At 41.3% G+C, this 17,756-nt stretch overlaps 1 protein-coding gene across 3 annotated transcripts in view; it reads right to left on the bottom strand.

Moving 5' to 3' along the window:
• Positions 1-17,756, bottom strand: part of LOC137892724 (A-type potassium channel modulatory protein DPP6-like) — an 84,054-nt gene that overhangs the window by 48,333 nt on the left and 17,965 nt on the right. Inside the window, exon 1 of one of the 3 annotated variants that reach the window (XM_068738070.1) lies at positions 10,500-10,556. The exons of the other annotated variants lie outside the window; for them this stretch is intronic. Coding sequence (XP_068594171.1) covers positions 10,500-10,541 — 42 coding nt within the window. The 5' untranslated portion in view covers positions 10,542-10,556. Of the gene's footprint in view, positions 1-10,499; positions 10,557-17,756 lie in introns of those variants that run through there. 3 annotated transcript variants of the gene reach the window in all.

Genomic DNA, 17,756 nt, shown 5'->3' with positions numbered 1-17,756 from the left:
ATCATTATACTTACTTGGAAATAATGAAGTGCTGCCAGATCATTTAGTCTGATTAGGCAAAAGTATATACATTTTTAGCAGCCCAGGTTGCACTATAGGGAAAATGTTAATTTGATAATAATTGGGATTTTGTTCCTTTTGTTTGTTGACAGATCTCTTTAGACCAAAATCTTTAGGATCCAGAAAAAATCTGCTCTCACTGTATCAAGTGTACTTGGCACCATTAACAAAGTAAATTACGTGCTCAATTTGCATATTATAAGAAAAACATATTTCTCTTTATATTTCTGATGTACAGAGATGCCTACAGATGGCCATGTAAGTACGGTCGCACCAATCCATTCTACAAGGTTGGTATCCATTAGGCAATCCAGATTGAATACAGTTTCTTCCTCAATGTCATTAAAATAATCCATAATTTCCACTGTCGGTTACATATATTCGGTCACTGGGGGACCCTTACTCAGTTTATAACGGCACAATGATCTCTCTCCTCATGTCATCTCCCTCTTAGTACTTGTATTCCCTGGGCTGAGGTATCAGAATCTGTACCAGAGAGAAAAAGTCAAATTTATGCATCATAATTGTTATATAATAGAGTGCACGCCCATGGATAAGCACAATTGCAATACCACAAATAAAGATTATAGGTAAGTTAATGGGAAGCATATTATAATTACCACAATAAGTCGTGATCGGCCCAATTCTATGGTGCCTCTGAGCAGGATAAAAGGGAAAAAAGGAGGATATATAGAATAGCAAGAAATTCAAGAAATAAATGTAGAGGGAAACACATTTCTGTGGCAGGGCGATTCTGACAATGGACTTTAAAAAGGCCAGACAGCATACCAACCCATTTGTCACTGCGCAGCTCCACACTTGGCCTCAGGGAGCTGCAGGACCAGCTCAGTGCCAAGATTTCAGCACCACTGCTGTGGACAGCTCCACTGACACATGAGCAGAGAGCCTGGTTTCCCTTTCACCCAAATACATTCAAATGAATCTAGTTGGGGTATAAAAGCATATGTAATTGGGTCTGTTCTGCATAGATATCCCATTAATAAGAAAAAAAAATTATAAAATGAAATTAATTTCACAATTCAAGTTTACAGTTTAATCCTCGAATGTGTGACAGTCACTCTACTCTCCCTATTATCCGACTTCACTCATGCGAGTCGCTCACTGACAGATTAAACTCAATTCGCTGTCAGGGGAAGCGAGCACCTGAAAATTAGCCGCACAGAAACATCAACAACGTTTTAAGAGAGGTGAGAGGCAGCCGGACATTAACAAGATAAACACACCGCATTAGACAAAAAGCAAACGTGGGGGGGATCTAATAAACAAGAGAAGAAACCCAAACACAGTGAGGGGTACCACCATTGATCATCACAACCCATTACTCGTAGGTTCCAGGCAACAACCAAAAAAAAGAAACAACACACAAGCAGGCTTAATTGGAGAAGTAAAAGATAACGCGACCATGAGGGGTCAGAGCGAGCCTGCAGAGCTTTTGTTGCGCCACTTTTGAACCACATTTTTATTAGCTAATTGACATCATTTTCATTTATTTTCAGTTCTATCATGTAGTGGTTTATGTGCTGCCTGAGACAACATCTCTAGGCAGCCCTGTCAAATAAATCCAAAGCCTTTAAACAAGCACTTTGCACCAAGCAAGGAATGTGCAGGGCTGTTGAAGTTATTGACAGCGTCTTTTTTTCCCTTTCTGTCTGGGGGACCAACAAACAATCATTTATTTATCTGTCAATAAACAATGGGATAGTCTTCCACTGCATGCTAGCTCCCCCCAGTGATCACTTGTTGTCTGACATCTTTATGTTGGTAAAGAAATGAATAAACGAATATTCAGCAGATTTCTTGCAGGACAATCCCTTGTTTAATCGTTTCCACTCCAAGGCTTGTGTTTATTTTATTACGAAAAAGATCAACACAAATTAGAGTTTATTATGAAGACATTAACTTGTAAGTTGATGGGGGCCATGCAGTTACTAAAAATGCTAATCTTTTCCTGATTAATGGCAGGAAACGTTCTCTCATGAAGGAGATTGTGGATAGAGAATCTAAACGTCTGAATCCCTGACCAGCACTGCCTGCAGTCGTGGCCATCGGTCAGTCAGTTCAGACTGAAGTCAAAGAGAGAAAGGGCGAGAGAGAAATGAGGGCGCCTAACAAAGGCCGGTACAGTTTTGTTTGATAACCGATCATTATCAGCCGCGCTCTCCACAGCCCTAACAGCAGAGCAGAAAGCCTCACACAGCCACAGACCCTTAAAACCAACAATGCCAGGCAGCACATCATCATCCATTATGTTTTTGTATTAATGCATCCCTGAGGCTTTTTTTTTTTTGCCAGCATGCAGACAGCATATCATCGTAACGGCGATGAACATAATGTAATATCATAATACCTATGCAATCTAACGCAGTGCACCTTTGCAAACAGTATAATTTTCACATTTAGTCTAAACTGTGTGTATTTTTTGCTTTTGTAGTGATGTTTCAGCAACCCACGTTTCTGGATTTGATTTGTAACGGTCAATATCATGTGCCGACAGTCAGCATGTGAAAATGTAACCTTGTTCCTTTTAGTATTGAGTGTATTTTATACTTGGCAGAGAACATCGCTCAGCAGAGTTATTGAGGACACAGAGGGCATTTCATCTGCATTTTGTTTGGGATTTTGGCTTTTTAGCAGCCTAGGACAACTACACACTACATTAAAAAAAACACCAACATGGTGCGCATAGTATATTTTGGGGTTATTCCAGTATTTTTAATTTGAACAAATTTTAGGTCATTAATGAATATAGTACTCAACATTTCCTCACCATTGTTTCATTACTGGCAGTGTGGCTCTGAACCAGCATTAAACCAAAAAAAAAGGAGCAAATATAGTTAAGCAGTTTAGAGTTACAACCCTGAACATTTTAATGAAATCAAACCCTGTTTTCTGTGGCATTTTTTTCTGCCATAGCCAACCAATGTACTTACATTCAGTGATTATCTCTCTATGTGTTAGTTTTTATTGGTAATTCAGGGCTGGGCTATATATCAATATTATATCGATATCGTGATACGAGACTAGATATCGGCTTAGATTTTGGATATCGTAATATCGCATAAGTGTTGCCTTAGGCTGCATTAAAGTGATTTTCTGATCTTACCACACTGTTCTAGCTGTTCCATTATTCACATTTACACACTTAGTCAATGTATCCACTTTACTGATGATTATTTATCAGAAGTTGTATTGTATAAATATGTTGTGAAAGCACCAATGGTAAACCCTTATCCTTGCAATATTGATATAGGGATATTTGGTCAAAAATATTGTGCTATTTCATTTTCTCCATGTCGCCCAGCCCTACCGCCATTCCCCTAATCTCTGAACATAGAGTGATTTTTATCGTAATGGAGCCACAGAAAAAGCAATGCATGTCACTGCAGACAGCGTCAACTGCAATTGTCAATCAAAGTTAAATCTACAACTCCTCAGCAAGGTAACCAACTGAACCGCTCCCTGCTGTTGTGTGGAGAACTACTTGCAGCATGTGCAGCTTGAACCTAGATCCCGGTTGCAATTATGGTTGACTGACTTTTATATTAAAACTGCGTTTGTTTGGTTGCACTGTAAACAGATACACCAGTTGCACTGTGCTTGCTGTTTGACTTTAAGGATTATAAATAGATTTTTTTTTTAAACAGGGGGAAGTATGCACTGTAGAGTGTGTGTTGGGGAGACTTTTTGTGTGTGGACCACTGAAATGCCAATGAAAATAAATGAAAATAAAACACTCATTTTAAATTGTTTTCATGCACAATGCCAATAATATCCTATCAATCAACGATGGCTGCTGATTTAGGAACAAGCTGTTTCCGCTCGGCTGTGCCGCCTGCTGTCAGCCCGGCCAACTCAATCATCAGTCACGTCCCTTTCGCCCTCTGGCCCGCCGTGATTCCTTCAGCTGTCAGATTAGCCGCAACGCTTGCATCACCGAGTGTAAATACTGCTATTTGCATTGCCACTCCTCGTCCGCCGAGCCGCGGCCATAAATCTCGGGTTAAGGATAGAGCCGGCGTGTGGGCCGTGCTTCAGAGTTCATCACAGATCATTGCTGAACACTTCAACGTCATCAATCTGGCCCCGAGAAAACACGCCTACATGAGTGACGAAAGGCAGAGAAGTTTTCAGACTGCAGGCAGAGGTAGTTTTTTCACTGTCTGGACGTTACAGAGGGGTAATTAACAAGTGCACAAGTTTTTAATCAGATTCATTATTGGTCTTTTACCAAGAGAGGACTTTCAGGGGGAAGCAATTAATCTACCATTGTCTTGTCTGGAAATGTTTGGACACACACACACACACACACACACACACACACACACACACACACACGCTATAAAAAAAATGACATTTACTTTTTATCATTCCCAAGCCTCTGAATCTCACTCCTTGACCCCCATCAATACTTAACAGCTTTTCTAGGAAGGCTGCACTGCTCAACTTGCTTGTTAAGTATTAACAACAGAACTAGTTTGTTATCGTTACGTAATGAAGCTCAAGCCTGTGTAGTTGTTTTGGAATACATTCTGCACATTCTTAAAGTAAACTACAATAACCGCCTCACGGCTGTATGCCTCTGCCAACCAGTCATGTTGTTGTTTACATCCATGTCTTTCCAAAATATCACCACATCATCATTAGCAATTCTTGAGTTATGACCAAAAACACGTTCTGTGAGGTCACGGGGATCTTGGTCCACCAAATTTCATATAGTTAAACCGTGATTTGTGCCAAATCTGAAGAAATTCTCTCCAGGCGTCCATGAGAATGGAAAAGACAGAGTAAAACCCCCAAAACATAATGACTCTGGCCATGGCTGTCGCTGGCTCAGAGGCATAAAAATGTACAAACTTATTATTATCTCTGTATGCGGACATGTGCAGTGTCCGAAGTCACGTACTATGCACATACTCAATACGTGTGCACTATTGTTCAACATACTTTTCTGTGAATAAACAGTAGCGTGTATCTTTTTATACGCAACTACTGTAGTTACTTCCTGAGTGGCTCCTTGCTGCTTGGAGACGCCTAACCATGGTAACATGTGCCAACCTCATGGGACCAAACGACGATTTGTAAGAGTCATAAAGTCTGAACTTATTCAAAAATTATATTCCGCCTCGCAAAGTATATACTTACATTTACATTGATGCATTATTGATCCATTATTTAGTGTTTGCATATGGATATATTCAATCGGAAATAGTATGCAATCTGCGTACTATTGATTTCATACAAAGGTCTTGGACATTCTAAAAAATCTCACATGCTGTTATAGCATACTAACTAGCATGTTAGTATGGAATTTTGGATGCAACGTTTTTTTTTAATAATTGGCTACTGACTTTTCCATTAAATCTTATTTGACGTAAACAAGGCAATCACATCTTATTTCCTATCATGATTGCTGAATGAAATACTGTACATTCATTCAATCAGTATTTGAGCCGCATTTTTAAGAGACCCATTGCACAGTACATTCTTCATTATTCAAACAGCGTTGCATAATATCTGTACGGAAATGAGACCACAGAGGATGAAATTGGTTTATTTTATGTCATGACTTTTTCCAGCTTCAATATTCACTTTGCATTATGGCAGTTTCACATTGCCTCCTCTGACTGACTCAGGCTCATGACAGTAATTTTTTATGCTCTACAGTCTACTGTGTCACTGCGTGCCCCATAAGGTATATGTCGTATACGCCGCAACTCAAAAATATTCGCTCCTGTGAACCCGTAAAAAGCAACATCCCAGCAGCTCCCCACTGCCTGCAGTCACACATTCTCTCCTGAGGAAAAAGATTATCTCGACTGCACAACACGCCACAGAGCAGCGCCGAAACTCAAACAGAAAATAAGGATCCATACGGATCATTTCTGACCAAAACGACATCCTTGGGGACCAAATTGGAACTTTTCCAAGAAAAAGAAAATAACTGAGGAGAAACAGTATTACAGTGTTGAGGTTGCCAGTATCGGAGGCTCACAATGTGGTTCCAGTTTGGCCTCCACAATAGGTCTCATGAGTCCATTTATAAGTTGTCCAAATAAGCCTTCATTTATTGTTAGTGTTACAATAGGTTCCCATGAACATAACCTCCTCCACCTCAAGGCTGCAAAATCTCCTCACATATATAACTCTGTGGCCACAAAACCAGACACTGCCACAGTGTAGACCGCAACGTTTCCAGGATAATGCATTCTGCTCAAAAAGCTAGGAGACAGAAATGATTTAAAAGAGTCTCAATGCTTGCATGACAAGAGCTTTTTTGAAGCTCGGAAGAGAGAGAGGTCCATTGAGACGTCTGAGAAGAAGGCCTGCAGCCATAACAGTAACTGGCCCCAATGTTCTTCTTTAACCAACTCTTGAATGATCTTCTGTTTTATTAGGGTTGACCGTGTTTGTATCCTTAACAAAGGATGAACCATAGAGTTTTAGAGCACTTAACGATTATGCAGCAACACTGATTTCACAAATCATGCCTTGCTCGTTTTGAATTAGCCTTTAAGATCCCCTCCAGAAATGTTTTTAAGACAAAGAGAAATACTTTGACTTGAAACATAATTTTGTACTCCTGAGTCTATGTGAATATGCAAATATTTGCAGTTCAAAAGTTGAACTGCCGTACTCGCGATGTCTCCCACTTCCTGTGCGTCTCTCATGAGTTCATCCCATCAAAGTGTCTTTTGAAGAAAACATCCAAAGGCACCTTCACGCACCGGTGGTCAAAAAGAAATTAAGCAAACAGATGTTGAGCGCAGCTCCACTGCGCGGATATGACTCAGATAATAAAACACAACAGCGAGAAAATGATGTCAACAAGGAAGCGGTAAAGTTGCTCATTAAGTATGGCACATGAGCATTTATTTTTTTAAGAGACGAGCGGGGTGAGTCAGCGTGCATTTACAGGGCATTAACCCATCTGCTGATTTGGTTCTCGTAAAACAGACTTACGAGCCTCATGAACTTTATGTGTGCTCATCAATGGCTTGCAAGAGGGTCGTAAAATGAAAAGAAGAACAAAGTTTAGAGTTACCACTGTATTTTGGCGAGTTGTTATGGAAATTTGTCGGAGACAAAGCTCAGCCACAAGGCAATAAACAAGGAATTAGCAGCAGCGTGTGCTGTATATTCAGATCAGGGAGTCAGATCAAGAAACAAAAGTCATAGGTGAAAAAAAAATTGGATTTCAGTGGGCCGAAAGGACGTGATAATGAATCACAAGGAAAAGATAATTAATATATCAGTGCTGTTCTACTCTTATTAAGAATGGAGTAGTTGAGTCACAGAGGGGATTGATTAAAAGCAAATTAGTAGCATCTGAATGAATAATGCTCCATCGTTGCCCGTTCACTATGGGTTTGAAAAGGTTTTCATCATCTCGCTACTCCGCCTCTCCAAGGACCCCGCCAAATAACAGAAGAAAAAAAAATCCAATCTAGTTTATGTTTAATTATTCTCTCTATCAGTACTTCAAACCCAAATGAGAGGTGCACACACACACACACACACACACACACACACACACACACACACACAGAAACCTGTTTCTTTGTCTTGCGCACACAGAGATAAAGAATTCCAAGACGCTGCCCACCCAAAACAGGCACAAAGCTATTCTAGCGATATTATTGTAATTTAAACCTTCATCGACTTTGGTTTAAAAGGACATTATCTTGTTTGCCCAGACTTTGAGATGTTCGTCTCTGAGGTTTCTGCCCCTACCCCAGTTCTATGGCGATAAAAGAAGTTTAGTTTGTGGTGCTACAGCTTTGAAAAATACAAGATGATGGATGTCATTTTTCAATTCAAATAAAAGCGGGAATTCCAAATAAAATGACTTTCATTTCCATTGTATTGGGGTGAATGTACGGTAGAAACCAGAGAAAGATATCTCAAAACCTGGACAAATAAAACCAAAGCCAGACAGCACTTATGGTAGGTGACAAAATACGTTCTTCTTCTGTAATTTGAAAGCAACAACCTTGACCATTCAAATGTTGGAACCATTGCCACAATGGCATTGCTAAAATGTTGATAATTAGCTGGTATAATGTACACTACAATAACCACCTTAGTTTAGCATGTTAGCATGCTGACATTGGCCAATTAGCACAAATCACAAAGTACAGATGAGGCCGATGGTTTTGTGTTAGATAGTATGTTATAAGTTTTGCTCTTATTTTCTCATAAAACATAATGTTGATATGTAGTATTGAGTATAGATGATAGTATTAGATGAATATTTAAGGGTCACCCAAGTCATTAAAATTCACTCAGAGGGGTATGTGTGTGTACCAAACTTCAAGCTATTCCATGCAATTATTCTTGAAATATTTCCCAAAAAAGAGCAACATCATCAATCTCATGGCAGCACTAGAGAACAAGTCAGTTGATTCCTAAAGTGATAGGATCACTTATCTTCTCATATTAGTATTAGCAGTAGTAGTAGTTGTAGTAGCAGTATTGGTGATATTATAATCAGCAATGTACTTGAAACACAGAAAACATAAAGACATTGTGACAGCTTGTACACCAGCAGCTCTCTGCCAGAGCTCAGCCTCTCAGGGGATTTGGATGCAGTTTTGAAATGCTCGTGTCAAACTCGTATCGTGTCAAAACGAATACATATTTGAAGCATCAAGGCAGCCACAAGGACAAAACCCCAGGATACCCAGCTAGATCAGTATCAGCTGCTAAGCTGTAGCCTGACTCTATCAAAGCCAGACAGCATCTCATTGTTGCCTCCTGCTCCCTGTGTGTCGCTGATAGCATCAAGTGAAACATCTGTCTACCAACAGCAAGATATATGTAGTAGTATGTCTCTAATGAGATAGTACTGCTGAGTGAATCACAAATACACTGAAATAAACAACAACATTTTAATATGTAAACAAAAATCATTTTATTTGTATTAAAGTCACAGTGAAACGGCAGTGGGTGGGGTTTAGTTATGAAAATAATTTAAATCAAATCCTTGAAATCTGATTTGGTTGGGGAAAAAAGGTGCCTTGGCTTAACGCATGTAGCACATTTTATCGGATAGACGGGTTAATTACACACCCCAAATCTCATTTGATTGGATAGATTTTTTGCAACTGCCCTCGAGGTCAAGATGAGTCATCAATAATACTTTTAGACTTTACAAGAAAAGAAAAAAAGAGGGATTTTATGCCTTCATTTGAAAGTTATAGCGGAGAGAGAAAGGTGGGGGAAATGAGTAGCAGAATAACAAGCAGGAAAAGGTCCGGCCAGCCGGGAATCTGCGCCCATGTGGTGTGCAACCTAATGACTCGGCCTCAAGTATTTTTTGTGGGACACTGTTTGCCCTTCATTAGAGAGAAGACAGTATAGAGACGACAGCAAACGAGGAGAGAAAGAGACAGACGTTGCTCGCAGGACTCAAATTGGGAACATTGTGTTTGCTGTCAGTTTCTTAAACCCCTTGGCAACCAGGAAGCCCTAAATTTACACAAGCAAGTAAAAAAAAATGGCCTTCGGGCAAAATAATTAAATTTTGCTTTCCATTTTAAATTTGAAATGTATTCAGAAACTAGATCCAGTGTACCAAGGCAAAGCTTGCGGCAAGTTTTTTTTTAAATAAACTGTTGCATTAAGATTCGACTAAGTTTGGGAGAAAAGTGTATTGTCATTAGAAACATCAAAATACTAATGACCTCTTCCCAGCGTTGATTCGTACTAAACGTTTGTGCTGTCGAGGTCCAACTTTGTCTAGTTGAATATTAAATATGTATCACAGTGAAAAAGCTGATAATGCATGACGGGACTGGGGAAGCACTCTGTGCAGTACAGTGCAGCTTTTGCTTAACCACAATTAATGACTGTAGGGAAAGTGCATTAAGGTATTTCTATGCTGGATCCTGTGTGTCTGGGTTTAGTTTTTAAGTCTCACTGCAGCAGTCGAGTAAGACATTCACGAAAAAAAGTACGGATGCAGATAAAAAGCAGTGACTGAATCAGTCACAAATCTATTTCACCCCATAATACTTGATATTTCTAGTAGCATCTAACATAACTTTACAACACCAAGTTGTCCATCAGCATGTCCCCAGAGAGCCTGGTGTTTAAATTTACCAGCTGATGCATTTTTAGATATAATAGCTGTGATTTTGCATCAAATTCTAACAACTTACAACATGGGCTGTCATCTGAAGTGCTCATTATATCATCAGACTGTTTGAAAGATAAATATAAATGAACAACTCTGACACTAACTCATGCATAGAAACAGCCTGTAATTACTTTGGAAAAATGCCCATCAAGTGCTCAACAACAGACTGATTAAAAGCATAATTAGAAAGTAGAAAGCCCCTAAAATGCTCCGCGCGGCAAACATTAAACAAAGGCAAACACGGGTAACACGTGTACCTGAAAAGATTCAACACACTCACCTTCCACAGTCTCTCCACCCGGGACAACTTGCGTGATTTCATTGTGACGGAGTGGCCGCATATGGAAAGGGCGAAGGAGGAGTGATGTAGAGGCAGAGAGGGAGAAGTGAATAATGAGCTGGTCATAAACGGGACACACCTCAGCTTTCAGTGAGAATTATTCCGTAGTCAGCATCTCAGCACTAACTTCCACACATTAAGTTGGAGTGAGTGCCCACGTGGGTGTGTGTGTGTGTGTGTGTGTGAGTGAGTGTGTGTGTGTGTGTGTGTGTGTGTGTGTGTGTGTGTGTGTGTGGATGTTGGCATGGACTTTCTCGAACTGAAAGACTGCCCAGCTTTCTCGGGGAAAGACCGCGTCATCAGGGGAGAGACCCCCAGAATGCCAACGAGAACTCGACACCGCCGTCACGCCAGAGAACGTCACGTCAGAGCTTTGAGGGAGAATCAGGCAGAGCAAGGTGTCGGACAGCCGTTGACGTCCGCACTATCCCTGAAACACAACCCCAGAGGAGGAGAGCGTGGGGGGAGTGGGGAGTGGGGGGGGGGGGGGGAGGTGCAGCCAAAGCCCTCGGCCCCCTTCACAACAATCAGCACTGAACCACTTACCTGAGCCATTAGCCGCATCTTGCCGTTCAGCACGGATCAGCATTACACACCGCACGCAGAGAGCTCTGCCACTTTATGGCGCTTTTTACCCAGGGTTGTTTATCCCGTCTCCCCTCTGCTTTTCTCCCAGGAGCAATTTACCCACAACACCAACTTTCTGGATTGATAAAAGCATTGGTCATACGGCTACGGGCTGATGCAGACTGGAATTCCACGAACACTTAAGAGGTCAAAGGGGACGAGACTGTGAAGCTAATACCTGTGCGGTGTCACCAAGTGCAAATTCTACCTGTGCCCTCGAGGCTTCGCAGAAATGTTAAATGTGACTGTAGCTTGGATTCTCTCCCTGTTGAGCTTATTTTACTTTTGAATGAATGAATGAAAAAAAAACAGAGAAAAAAATCTTGCACAATGTCTGGAACCACAATCTTCTCTAAAAGATATTACAAACACGGAAGTCATTCCTAGAACTTTAAGCAGCACTGATTAATTTTAACGTGAAATACGAAAGATGTCACTTACAGTCCTGAACCCACAGATAAGTGACTCCTGACTCTGCAGAGCATTTTTTGCATCTTTCAACTCACTGTTTTGGATTTACAGTCCACATGCTAAGTGATTTGGTTTAACAAAATCATTTGTTGTGCTGCCCCCAAGTGGCCAAAAATAAATAAATCAATGCAAATTTAGGACAATCTCTTTGTCCTAAAATGTGCCTGTGGAAAAAAAATACATTATTTCTGCTCAACAATTAAAAAGGTAAAAAAATTAATTTCCAGATGCATATTATGACAAAAATCAAATCAACTGCTGTTCAGGCTGAGGTCTCTCCGACAATAAAACATCATGGATATCAAGTTATGAGAAGTCCAGCTGACAGATGGTCAGACGAGACAGACATGTAGCATTCCCTATGAAGCTGATGAGTTGTGTGTGCTTGTCTCAACTCATGAGCCATAATGCCTTCCTCAACACATTCAGCAATATAGTCTCTGTATTCCCATGATGCAACAGACAATGTGGTGAGGGAAGGAACATCAATCATTGCGGTTCGGCTTTCCCGTCTTTTTGTTGGGTACGATTTTGACAGGCTGCAAGTTCCGGAGTAGGGAATCACTCAATAGCGCTCTCTCCCTTCTCTCCACCTCCGCTATACACCAAACAATCATTATCTCCCCCAATCTCTGTTCTGCTCCATGTGAGATCCACACTGAACATCATCACAGAAGTCGACGCTCAACTCCCCGGCTCAGGGAAAAGCAATCCTTTTTCTCTCGTCCCCGGAGCTCTGGGTCTCATTCAACCCCTGACTTCTGGCCTTGAGGAACAGGAGACAATTGTTGACTGGAGACGATGATGGAGGATTACCTGCACAATACAGAATGTGCCCAACAGAGGAGAGAAAAAAAAAAGCTCCCCTCAATGACCTACCTACATGTGCCTCTACACAAGAGGTAGATTGGCAGATATACACACACACACACACACACACACACACACACCAACACACTATCAATTCAGAGCTAAAATGCAGCAAACAACTCTGACCGGCCACATTAGTGTTGAACCCTCTAACAGAAGTAACACCACCTTCATGGCTAGAGGGACAAAACGTCCCTCTCCCGCGGCTCCTTGCAAAGACTAGAATGCACAGAAAGGTCCGGCGAGGATGCAACATAAAACTGATCTCATCTGTTATTTAACAGAAGACTAAACCAGAGCCAGGAGAGGGCCTGCTTAGTCAACAGTTAACGGGCCTGTGTCACAGCAGGCATTTAGACTTTTTAAACACAGGTCACTACGTCCAGCATGGCTGCTTTTCATTTAGGTGTTCTGGCACCAGGGTTTGGTGCATATCGACTGAACGACATGGAGTACTGACACTGGTGTGAAAAACGTCTGCTACCAATACAAGATATCACCACATCTACAAGAGTTACGAAACACACGTGTACAGAGCTCGACCAGCCACGATCATAGCATGTATTTAGAGTTGAAGAATGGTTAAAGATTTACATTTTTTATTTCTATCATTTGTGACTGATGTAACTTGCTGCTGGCAAGCTGAGCTATAGGAATAAACAGGTGAGATATAAAATGTAACCTGGTGAGCTTTAGAGATGCTGGAGGGCTGATTTTGTCCCCAAGGGTCAGATACGGACCAGCTGTTTCTACCGTTTTGGGAGTGGCAAGATGAAAAATTATGATTTGATTTTAATTTTAAGCACATTTACTGCATCAGAACAGAGATCCGTTGCTATGTACATAAGCCAAAGTTACTTGTTGCCTCTGCTGTCGTTTCCCCTCCAGGGTGCTGTGATACGACCCCGTGTTGACTTTGCAGCTCTGCCTATCTTTTTGCCGTTCTATGCGTTTGCATGCGTTTGTGCACAGGTTCAACCGTGTCTTTCGCACGTGTCTGCTTGCGCTCGCCTCCCAGGGGTGTGTCGCTGCTGTATCATGGCGTGGTCGATAAGCGAGTTCGCCCGTGTGACACAACGGATTACCGCTGCCTGGTCTCAGACCAGAGAAAGGCTGTTAGAGGGCTCGGGAGAAATGGCAGCTCCGCTCCGCTGCTCTAATTCTAGCTGACAGACATTTCCTTCACACGCTTTAAAGTTCTGTCTTCATTATTAATGATATACTCCAGATTATTTTCTCTTTTGATTAGAAAAAGGACCATTTGTAAACAAGAGGCGCTGCTACTGAGAAGATGAGAGTCTCGGTAAAAAGGGAGAGCCTTGCTCAAAGACACTAAAGCAGCACACATCCCTGCTGAGGGATAAATTGGCTGCTGGCAGCTGAAATGCACTCTCTGGTTTCATCTCGTACCCTCTGCAACCGATATGATAATTTGATCTTTTCCACCCTCTTGAATTAAACGTGGTAATTAGGCCACTGATGATTTCTCGGCTGTCTCCGCCAGAAAAGGCCTTTGTCTGTGTCTGCAGGTCAGAAATCCCTCAATTTGGCTGATGTTGCAAGGTGAACGTATAACCTTTCCAATCCAAATGAGAGGTGACATGACATTGCTCTTCTTGGATCTTGTCTAGACACTGTTAGCTGTGGCAGCTGGCCGATTTCAGTTACAGCGGCTGCGTAGGAAACCATAGCAACTTGGGTTTTTGTTTGTTTGTCTTTTGTGGACAAGTAGGATTTTAGTCTTTATTGGTGCTGGCAGCACAGCGATGGCAAATACTCTGTCTGTGTGAGCCAGAGCCAAAGCCTGAGCTCACCTACTGTACGTTGATGTGTACAGTACAGTGTAGAGTTGGTGCTTTGATTGGAACACAACAGTCTCTAGTGGCAGAACAGAAACAGTGCATGGCTAAGCTGTTAATAAAAATATATAATAAATAGTTTACTACATGTGCTTTGCATTTCAAACATCAGTGAAATGACACAGTCCACGGGATAAAAACTCATTACAACAAATTGCAGATAAAGGAACAAACTTAATCTGCTATTCTTACTCTTTCCTTCCTCCAAAAGAGCTGCACTGCTGTTTATTAACCACGCAACTAATCATTGATAGAAAAACATTGAAGACATAGCCTGAAGTTGTACAACAAACCAAAAAAACTGAGACATGAACACAGGCAGAAACACAAATCTTCACTAGCCACAGAGAAGTTTCATCAGTGGAGTGAGCTGATCTCCTGTGAAAAGCAGGAGAAGATGATGTGACTGCTATCAAGAGGCAGAAGATCTAAAATGGCAAAAAGTGCATGAATATTTAACTGGCTAACTTTTGACCACAAAGATGACCACTGCTGTTAAAATCAGACTGTCAGACTGACTTACATATTTTACATACTATTTTACATACTTACATACATATTAGTGTCTAATAAAGCAACATAATCTAGTCTATAGTCCATGTTTCTATTTAACATAATTAGCCCTAGTTTGATGGCTTCATATGTGTTGCTATGTGAGCCTCTGTGTTGCATGTCTTGTTAGTACTTGACAATAAGAGAGTCTTGAATGATGCTTCTACTTATATTAATATTCTGTCTTCTTTTATTGTGTCTGCATGCTTTGTAAAGGGTAAATATTGAAATACTTTGTAAATTTAATCTTATATTCAGTTTTTAGGTTGACTTTGTAACATCTGCCCAGGGACTACAGATGAAACACAGCCTCTTGGCTAACATTTACAGGAATGTTTTATTAATGTGCACTGTCCCTACCAAATAAAACAATAAATAAATAATGTGAATGAAACTCAAAACAAAACGCCTGCATGGAGGCTCAATAACAGCCAATGATATGTTTGTTACTTCAGGTGATCTTCAGAGCGGAAAGTCTACCACGAAAGACTGAATCTGAGCATCAACCATTCTGCAGGATCCTTGCCTCATCGGGGTGTAATAAGGCTCCTCTGTATTCAAACACTGACTAATCTCCACTGTCAGCTTGTGTAATAACAAAGTAAATCATCAAGAGGAAGAGGCACAGCCTCCCAGCGAGGCAGCAGCCTGCTGACGCACTGTTGACAGGTCTGTGGAGGTGGTGGGGGAAGGGCGGTGTGGCGGGGGGATGATTGATGGATGGCTTGTCAACAGAGCTTTGAGGTCCTGGGGTGAGGGATGGACGACCTGTTGAGATGCCCTCTGGAAACAGAGGAGCAAAAAAAAAAAAAAAACAGGTCGATAACGAATGAGTCTGCAACCAAGCACCTGAAACAGGAGCTGCTGATGTTACTAAGAGCCAAAGGCGAATGACTGTTTTCAGAATAGAGGGAGGGAAAACTAACTCGTCATGCTCGTTACAGTGGACGTAGCATGTAGCATGACATCAGCGCTCAGCGTGCAATGTGAGAGCTGCGTCATCTACAGATGGCAGTCAGAGTCAGCAGCGAGCAGCAGTGTTTGTGTGTGTTACCAGAGCCTATACAGCCTCACCCTTTCCACCCTTTCCACCTTTGCAACCATGGCAACGGTGAGCAAGTGGTCCTGCTGAGGATGCTGGCGCTGTCCCAAAGGGAGGAGCTGCACGGAGTGACAGAACGTTTGCCTTTTCCGCCCCTTTCCTACACGTTTGAATGGTCAACCTTGCATTGAGTGTCTTTTCTTTATTTTATGATATACATTTATTCAGTTTGACTTTTATTCACCTGTAAATAGCTTTTAATATTTGGGTTTTTAATGTTTTGCCTTGTGTGAGGCACTTTGTTATCTGGTTTCTGAAAAGTGCTCTAAAAATAAGCTTCTATTTAAGCTCAAATTTGTTAAGTTTAAGCTCCATGATCCAGCCAAAACCTTAAAGCTGCTATAATCAATATTTCTATATTGACAATGGATCAATTGACTACATGTTATGTGAAGGGGTTCATGGTGATGATCCCACAGAGAATTACTGTATCACAAACTCTGCAGTTCCCCTCAGCACTACAGAGCATTTCAGCATCTCTCAGCTCACTGGTTCGGCTTTTGGGCCCGAAACTTTTCTGTTTTGGTTCAGCCTCACCCACTCTACATTACCTGCTTAGCACTAGACAGCAGATAGACAAAATAAGTGACTAGTGTAATGGTAATTTTTTTACGTAATATATATTTCTACTCAGTATATTGTATTCACGCATAAGTAATTTTGCTCTGGACTTTGTTGAACTTCACCGTCTCTCTGTTGTGCAAAAGAAGGATTCTCCCTCTCTGTTCACATAGATAACTAACTGTGTTGTATGAGAATGTTCCATGCCAAGGCCTTTGGGCCGCTTGTTTTGGTTGCTGGCCGTTTGTTTTTGATTGTTGTTCCCATCAGTCTGAGACCAAAAGTCTGAGACCAAAATGTCTGTAACATTGGCCATCGGCCCCCACCTTTGCTCATTCTGTATAAAGAAAGCTTGTTCACTTTTTTCTTGGTTCTTCCTCACTGAGACTGAACGCATTCTGCTGTGATGATTGAACCTTCTCTGCGCAGAGAATAAATACTTAAAAGACAACCTGGTTTTTGGTATTATGTATTTCAGCATGAAAAGACTCATGCAAAGCAGGTATAGGAATATTTTCCACCACACTAGTTGGTGAACATAGTGAAGTATTTAGCAGCTAAGGAGACCGATATCTTCTTTCAAAGTTGACTGGAGAGCGAAACAGAGAGAAAAGGAGTGTTAATATTGGATTTAAGTTTGTCAGGTGGACAGACACACGACTCCAAATAAAGGCTAATGTCGCTCCCATTGTCGCCCAATAGTTATTTCAGGATTAACAACTGACCATGTGTGTTTTTTTCTAAGCAAAGACAAAAGAGTAATGGGAAATGTCCCATGATGTTACATTTATAAACTGTACCTCACTTACCACCGGCATGCGTCCAGTGGTAAAAACAAAAAAGTTGTTATAAAATATAAAAATATAAAGCAAATGGGTTCCCTGCTGGACTGGAGGTCTAAGGTGCTGACCATGAACTGCAAAGTCACTGGTTCCAATCCAGCCTCTCTCTGTCCCCTCAATTCCTGTCATCTCTCAACCGTTGACTTTCATAAGGACCGACTATTGATACGTATGTGAGCTGTTCAGAACACCAGCATGTGTCCTGTGAAGCGCACATGCTTTGAATTCACATCTGGCATTTTTTTGCACTGACAGTGTTGTTAGAGGGGCAGGCCATCATCATCATCACACCATAGTTTTGGAAGAATGCAGC

Source organism: Cebidichthys violaceus, unplaced genomic scaffold, assembly GCF_023349555.1.
Source record: "Cebidichthys violaceus isolate CVI_PGR_0920_01 unplaced genomic scaffold, fCebVio1.0.p SCAF_8, whole genome shotgun sequence".
NCBI classification, from domain to species: domain Eukaryota; kingdom Metazoa; phylum Chordata; class Actinopteri; order Perciformes; family Stichaeidae; genus Cebidichthys; species Cebidichthys violaceus.
This window is presented reverse-complemented; position numbering and strand designations above follow the sequence as displayed.